The 8,518-nt window shown below is 42.0% G+C and overlaps 1 protein-coding gene across 1 annotated transcript; it reads right to left on the bottom strand.

Annotated features, from left to right (window-relative positions):
- Window positions 1-493: 493 nt before the first annotated feature.
- Window positions 494-5,391, bottom strand: LOC306751282 (BCL2/adenovirus E1B 19 kDa protein-interacting protein 3). The gene is made up of 6 exons (XM_079234843.1): window positions 5,267-5,391; window positions 2,551-2,701; window positions 2,222-2,303; window positions 1,635-1,708; window positions 770-916; window positions 494-617 (listed from the first exon to the last, which is right to left on the bottom strand). Exons 1-6 carry the CDS (start codon window positions 5,307-5,309, stop codon window positions 569-571), a joined length of 546 nt encoding a protein of 181 aa, XP_079090969.1. The 5' UTR covers window positions 5,310-5,391; the 3' UTR covers window positions 494-568.
- Window positions 5,392-8,518: the final 3,127 nt, after the last annotated feature.

Below are 8,518 nucleotides of genomic sequence, written 5' to 3'. Positions count from 1 at the left end.
TCAGCCAACTAAAAGTCTCTACATTAGATACACCGTCAGTGCAGGATACAAAAAAAAAAACAGAGCCCCTTTCAGCAGCTCAGTGTTACAGAGGGTCATTCATTTTGACAAATGACATTTTGCTTTTTTGAAGGTTGGGGCGAAAGTCTACCACATCTTATCTTTCTCACTTCGTCCGAACGCACTGTTCCCAAATCACCGGTTTCATCTCCTCCAATCAAAGGGATTTATTGTTCTAGCTGGCTAAAACTATTTCTCTCCTTTCTCTTTTATCCGGGCAATCTCTCCCCTCTGATAATGCTGGTTGAGATCAGAGATATTCTCCGGGAGAGTACAAGTGACCTCAGTCTGACTCATTGGTGCGGGCTCTACGACATGCTGAGGCTGACAGAGAGACATCTGGCAGAGTGCTGCTGGGTAGACAGATGGACAGAGAGACAGAGGTACAGACGGGCAGGGTCCTAAGGTTGCCCCGTGATGGAGAAGGAAGGAGGCATATTAGTGCGCTAACAGGCCGACCTTAATGGCCGGACTACTAGCGAAGGGGGGAACTGGGCTACAGCCGACGTCACAGCGTGCTAGTTGTAGAAGCGGCCAACCGCTTTCCTATGTAGATCCTAGAAAGAGAAAGTAAGAAAGAGAAAGTTGAGCATTTACTAAGCCCCTCCCCCAAACAACAGTTGTCCAATCATAGCTTAGCAACCGTAACTAGCTTCAGCAGCTGTCGTGTTTGGGGTTTATATTAAGCAGGTTTGTGCTCGTGTCTCACCCGACTCCAAGTGTGAGCAGGTGGGAAGCCAGCAGAGAGGGAACAAGGATGAGGAAGACATTGGAGGAGAAGATTCCTGTCTTCATCACCTCCGTCTTCCTCACGCTGAGGGAGCCTTGCTGCTTTGGGTGCTGAAACGCAAACTCTCTGCAGAGAAAGTAGAGCGGTGCAGGCAAAGGGGAGGATAGAAAAAGGAAGAAAAAAATAAACAGAGATAATGAGAACACGAGAGAGAGAGAGAGAGAGAGAGAGACGACAGAGAATGCGAAGTGGAGAGACTAAAGAGCTACCTGTCAAATAGACTCATTGAAATGCAGATGATTAAACATTAAGTGTGGCAGCATAAAAGAAAGTGAGTGTGATTCATGTGCTCCTCAGCAGTCAAAAGTATAATGCATAAACAACATTTAAGACGCAGCATTGGAATAAGCTGTCAACGTTAAACTTAAGAGACCCGGTGACGAAAAGACTCACTGCTCCAAGAAATAGTTGCAACACGTGACTCCTAATAAAACCACAACATTTTTGTTTTGTACCAGTTAAACAAACTAGTACTACTACAACATGCTAATTAGTGTGCATTAGACGTGCTGGGAGGCAGAGAGCTAGGCCAGCGGTTTCCCCTGATTTCACTCTTTATGCTAAGCTAAGCTAAGATAATAGTCTCCAGCACCATATGCACCGACATGATAGGTATTCATTTTCTCTTGGCAGGAAAGTACTGTTCCTTTTAAACTGTTTAAGACCTCTTTGCAAGTGCTTACAAATTCTATAATAACTGAGGGATGTAATAATAAAATAAAAGCAAACGTAAATAACTTGAAAAGAAAATGAACTTGACTGACTTAAAAAAAAGCTGGCTTACCTTGGTGGCATATTTTCAGGTCTACTGGACCAATCCCACACCCAGTCAGTGTCAACCCGCCGCTCAGCTTCCTCCTGCAGAGGGGATCAGATGATGTGCAACAGTAGAAAAAGACACACAAGACTCAAGAGAGAAAGTGACTTTAACTTGAGGAACCTCAGCACATGTACATTATATCGACTTGAGTTTGAACAGAAGTCTTGGAAATCTTCAAAGAACAAACCCCTTTTTAGACGGATCAATAAAGCAGAAGGACTTCCATGAGATAGATGACCTATCTCAAGCAAATCTCTGCGAGCTGATTGTTAAACTTTAATAAATGCAAATGAGTGGCAGGAAATCAGTAAAAAGAAACGGTTCTTTGGTAAGTGGCCACAATAATGTAAAATAAATTGTATTAAAAGTCTACTGTATTTGATTTGTAGTTAATGGGCTTTAACAAATAAACCACCAGTGAGGTCATTTCACAACAAAATTAAATGTCTGTATTTTTCTAAATTTATCTGTTATGGATTTCCGATTACAAAAGGGAGGATGAACTTATCTGATGGATATTAACGACACTCGTTCGTGTCCAGAATGAATACCTGTATGGTGATACAGTCGCTGTCCTGCTCACTAGTGGGTCTCGGGGAACCGGTGGACTGTGGAGTCCCCTCCTGTGTGGGACTGTGGACCACAAGCAGTAATTTACAATGCGGGTTTAAAAACAAGATATAGACAGACTGCAATTTCTGTTCAAACAAACACGGGGAAAGTAAACACATATTGTGAAAAACAAGCAAAGTTCCACTGAGCACAGAATGAAACTCATTACTGTGCAAATTATTCTTACGCCTCGCTGTGCAGCTCAAACCCCCAGACAACAAAACAAACATAAAAATAACACACACACACAAACAAACTGCACCATTACCTGTCTCTACTCCTCTCACACTCCAGCTGTGCCTCCAGAAGGATCCTCTCCAGCTCCCCCTGCAGGGTGGAGGAGACGCTGTCCTGCGGCCCCGTCGGACTCTCCCTGCGGCTCACGGCTGTAATCAGCTCCTCCAGCTCGACCCAGGAGCCTGATGAGGAAACAATACGAGCAGCTGAGTTCGTAATGATGCTCAGCAGACAGCGAGGAGGCAGACAGAGACGAGGCTAAATGCACATATGTCACACTGCAGTGAGCCAGAAAAGGAGTAAACAGGAGGAGGGTAAACACATATCTAGCCTCGTAATTTAGTGTTGAGTCACATTTTGTTTTGCAATTCATTCTGTCAGACCAGTCACTGGGAACAAAAATTGCGACAAAATATCTTTGCAAAAATAAAAAAGATTCTACGCTTGTAATATTATTATTTCAACCACATCGGCCAATTAGTTTCCCTTCTATAATGCTGCAGTTTTGGGGTGGATTGGTCAGCGAGTGGACAGGTGTGTGTTGACATATGGTGGCTCACCACGGATGTCCTGACGTGACGTTAGATGACCGGCAAGATGATCAACGCAAGATAGATGTTCACACACGTACACACTAAAGACAACGAGGGAAGCCAGCATCTGCGTGCCTCGATCAATGAGTTTGGAGAACACACACAGCCTATGAATAGATGAATGAATGGTCACTCCGGTTCATTGGGTTCATGAGCAGGAAGAGATTCATACACACACACACGCACACACTCACAACCACAGCCAAACAGTAGGGCAAGGCTAACTCAGGCTGACAGCATACTTGCTTACATAAGATCTTATTTCTGTTAGAGATTAGCCATCCAGCCTCTGCTTTCCTCCCCTTGATTTTCTCTTGTCATGCTGTCCCTCTGTGACATAGGCAGCATTTACAAAATATCAACACCTCATCAATCCTTCCCTCGCATCTGATCGCTCTAATCCTCACTTTACACGGGGTTTTGACACTCTGTAATCACACAAAAAGCAGCGGAGAGGATAAAGACCTGAGTGGGCACACAGAGGGAGGGGAGAGCAGGGAAACTGTGCCATTGCTCTAGTTATTTATGTATTCATTTTTTGCAGAGAGGAGTTTTGACATAACAACTGTCTTGTTGCCTGACTTATCTATCTGTCATCATTCTGCAGCACTAAATCAGTTTCTATGGTGCAATCCCTTACACATTCATCTGTGACACTGCCAAATCAGCTTTATGTAATGTGGACAAGAGTGGGATGCTAGAAGAATCAATGAACGGCAGCACAACAGGCTTGTTTTTTATTTGATGTCTGCTTCCAGTTCAGGGCCAGCGCAGAAATTTCAAGGGACAGGGAGGGGCAAAAAGTGAGAGGGTTATGTCTTCTATGCTTTATGCTGGAGGTGTGGTAGTTTTATCTTGCCTCGGATTTAGATTTATTTTCACCTTTTTCAACGGACTGAATAATTCAAATAAATCTAAAAAGTTACATAAAAAAAAGCCTTTTGTGTGCATTTACAAACAGACTTGAGAATCACAGTAAGGTCACCAACTATTTATTAATTGTACAAAAGTACTGGACGGACACACATTTGCTTAAAATTTGCCACATTTGGATGGAAATTGTTAATTTTGTAGCCGGCAGTTCAAAAATAGAGAGCAGGAATTCTTTGTAAACGCTACACACATTTCTTATATGTTTGGTAATTGCTAACTCTAATGTGCAATTCAGGCAGTGTAAAACATATTGTTGCATTGACGTATTAAATTGGGTATTAAACATACCTTATTGTAGACATATCGATGTGTGTGTGTGTGTGTGTGTGTGTGTGTGTGTGTGTGTGTGTGTGTGTGTGTGTGTGTGTGTCAGCTGATAAGTAAGAAGACATTGCTTTAGAGAAATGGAAAAGGTTTGAGGTATTTACAAACCGTGTCCCCATTACATGACAAGTTGACACTGACAAGATTATTTAACAACTTTGTCCCACTGACTATGTATTGTCATCATAATTATTACATCAACAAAACACTCCTCTAAAGGATTAGTGTCAAGATTGATTGTTATGTGTTAATACAAATATATAAAATCAGAATGTTTAAACTTCCAAATATTGATATCAGTATTGGCCTTACAACTCCTCTATTGGTTGCAACAGTGGCCTATAAGTAATAACCCTGTCTTGCTTTTAAAATAAGTCAAGTTTTCATACAGTCCCTTAGTGTCCTGATCCCATAACATTGTTACCCAGCATCCTCTGTGCCAAGCAATGTGCACGCAGCACAGTGGAGCTCAGGACATCTCCACATCTTAATTGGCTTACAGAGATACAAACAGGTGAGTCAGGGAATCCGTTTACACAACGACAGTGTCAGTGGCAACAACAATGACAACTACACTGGCAGTGTCTTCTGTGGCATCCTCTCTCATCTGCTGTCATTATGACATGCTGCTGCTATCATGTCTGCGCTGATGATGGGATGTCTGCACATCATATCGACGCACTGAGCGAGTTAATGGGGTCGTTGTTTACTCATTTTGTTAATCAGGAAATGAAATCGATCTGCACACACAACAGCTTCCATCTCGGTTAGCTGTTTCTACACGTGCGCAAAAACAGCCCATACGACACGTCATGTCCGTGGAAGGTAAATAAGTACACGTCATGATATAACAGCACAACAAACCTGCCTTGGTTCATGTGCACCACCGTCACTCACCGTGGAGTCCGTCCTCTGGTGTCTGCGAGCCGGACAGAGACATGCTTGAGCGCCGGGTGTCTGGATGGAGAGTCACAGAGCTCGGAGAGACGCTGACACTGGCCGAGGACGAGCGGGTGCGAATGGGGGTTCTGCCTCGTTCGCGTTTCTCTCAATCACTCTTGTGTTTGTTGTCGTCTTAAAAAGAGACACCGGGCAGCGACGCCGCGCTAATCTCCATCACCCCCCGCCCCCCCTCCCTCCCTCGCAGCCTCCTCTCCTCCCTCCACATCCCCTTGCCACGTGCCAGCAGGGAAGGTAAACAAAACAAGCTAAGAGCTCAGCGGGTCAAAAGCCACTCTAACGACAAGGCAGCGGGCGTGTGCCATAAGAAAGGTACCATAACCATCATTTTGTATTTATACTTCATTACTGTTTTCATTAGTTGACATGAAACTACACAAACACCAATTTATCTTCTGTGTATTACATATCGCATTTTTCTCTCGGCTCAGTGTTGACGACGATGATGATGATGATGATGATTACATAATATTGGCAACAATTGGAGAGACAGAAGTCATGTCATCTCTAGACCTCTGGCCCCTGCTTGAAAATAACATGCCCAAAAATATGTTTTCTGATATTTGAATAATCTCACTATCATAATGAAGGTAACACTGAACAGACTGATGCTAATAAAACGAAGCAAAGCAAAGTTGGAGAGGTTTTTTTTAACCATATGTCTGACCTTTTGGGTCAGACATATGGTTCAAAGTGAAGTTTATTTTTTTCTCTCTTCTTCGATTGCTGGTTCAGTGAGTTTTGGTCGTAAAGGGACAAGACTTTTTGTTTGAATCTGGTGTCTCCGCTTTCATGATAACATATTGCTTGTGCGGGTGGTTTAAGTAGCAAAATGGATAGCAGCATTAGTGTGTTTATACTGTGTGCTCATTTATTTTCTTGGCGTTGGAATTGTGTTTCTCTTTGTTAAAAGTGGTTATCATGAGCTGAGCATCTACCTGTTATGTGGGTCTAGGATAAATATGTTGCTACATGTTTAACATGTCCATCTGGTGTTTGTCGCGATGACCGCAGCTGCCCCCAATACCGGAGTTATCTGTCTGTTCCGTGTTTCTGGGATTAGGGATAAGGGATGGTTCAGGGTTATAAAGAGGAAAACACGTTAGTGGGAAAGCTGGGGAACTAAAGAACCTTCCTTTATAAAGAGTTGAACAAGAATCAGAATAGTAGAGTAGTAATGTAAGGTTTTATTGATGGTAATGCATGATTTGGGGTTTCCAGCTTTGAAACAATCCCTCCGGCTGCTGTGTATCCTTTCTATGAGGTAATAAAGCAGTCACAGATGTTTGCAATTCATCTAAAAATACTTTCACACGTCATCAAATTTAGAATTATGGTTTTATTTTTTCCAAAGGGTTATTGGTTCATAAGAGTGTTGACCTGATGAACTAAATAACTATCTAAAAATATAAGTCAGATCTCCTGCTGGAGGAACAAACAGCAGCCAGTAACCACTTCAACAACCAGTTGGAAACAACAACTTCCAAATTCCCAGAATGCAATGGCCTCAGTGTCCTCAATAACAACTACAGCCCAGATCGGATTTATGTTCTCAAAATCACAGACACATTTAACAACCTTTAAATAAATATAAAGCACAAGCTTTTGAACTATTTTGCACATGTGACTTTATTAACTAAATAATATCTTACCTTCCTGTAACAATCAGTAAACACCTTATTAAGTTAACTTTCTCAGTATTAATGAGCACACATTTCATTTGTGGTAAAGTCAAATATATCATTTTAGTTTTGAAAATAGTGGATATGAAAGGATCAATTGAGATTTACCCACAAAGTGGGTTTGTTAGAAGTATTATTATTATTCTCCAATGGTTTTACCACAGCCAGGGTTACCAAAACATTGATATATTATCTACTGTGATGTATTCACTGTACACTTCCAACTAGATGTTTTGAAGTTTGGTTTGAACTAAATTATCAGTCAGGGCTAATTTTATTTGATTTCCACTAAAAACATTTGAAATCATCCTCTGGGCACCAGGAATGTCCATACAATGTGTTTTTGCCAATCTGACCGAAAGCAAGTAGCAAAACTACAGATCTGTTCACTGTGACAAATGACGTGTCACATTCTGCCCTCCAGCCACATTACCACTTCCTCAAAGCCATTCATTGGCATTCTCTTCTCGTCCAGATGCCCTCTGACCTTTCCCCCGTCCCATCCAGCCACTTCCTCCTGCCCTGCAAAAAGCCCTTTTTCCTCCAGTTACAGTCACCTGACCTTCCCCGACCAACTGCTCACCTGCTTCTCCTTTTTGCCTCAACCCTGAAGATATTTAAAGAGACCTTTTTTCCACTCACTCCACGCTAGTTACTTTGCAACTTTGCTTTCTAGCCTCTGTAATCTGTATTCAAAATTAGGAAATTACAATCATCCCAAGTATGGAACAGTTCACACTGAACACCTAAAACATCACACAGTAACCTGTTTTGAAAGAATATAAAATGTATTTATTTTACAACATAAATATTTCAGCTCGCTAATCCAGGGATGTCCATGCAAAATGTTCTAATTAAAGATCTTTCTAGTGGGCCGCCGTTCTAAAGTGAAATTATTAAGGCTATTGCCAAAATCGCGAAAATATATATAATTTTAAAAGCGCTCCCTTTTAATCTTTGGCAAGCTGCATATAGGCCGGAGAGTACCCTTTGATGTGTGCCTTAAAAACATCAAATGAAATGGACCAGAGCCGATCAGGATGTTCACGGTCGCTGCATCATCAGCATCAGGCACCTGGAGAACATTTCAGAACTCAGTGTTATATTTACACAATTTTTAATGAATACGAATTTGTTTAATATTTTTCTGTTCGTGTTCATGTCCGTATCGAATGAGCCCCGTGGCTCCATCATCGTCTATTTCTGTGACATTCCTTTAAGACGCTTGGCATCAGCGGCATCAGCAGCGCACAGACTCAGAGAGGGATTTCATTCATGTAGCCAAGAGCAAACAGAGAGGATGCACACACACACACACACACACACACACACACACACACACACACACACACACACACACACACACACACACACACACACACACACTCACACTCATCGTCATAATGTGTTAACCCTTTACTCCGATTACTTACTAATAATGAGCAGTTCAGTCAACACAAACAATGAGGGCGAAATTTACATTTGAAGGAAATAGATGTTTTTCTTT

This window comes from Taurulus bubalis, assembly GCF_910589615.1.
Source record: "Taurulus bubalis genome assembly, chromosome: 19".
Lineage (NCBI taxonomy): Eukaryota > Metazoa > Chordata > Actinopteri > Perciformes > Cottidae > Taurulus > Taurulus bubalis.
This window is presented reverse-complemented; position numbering and strand designations above follow the sequence as displayed.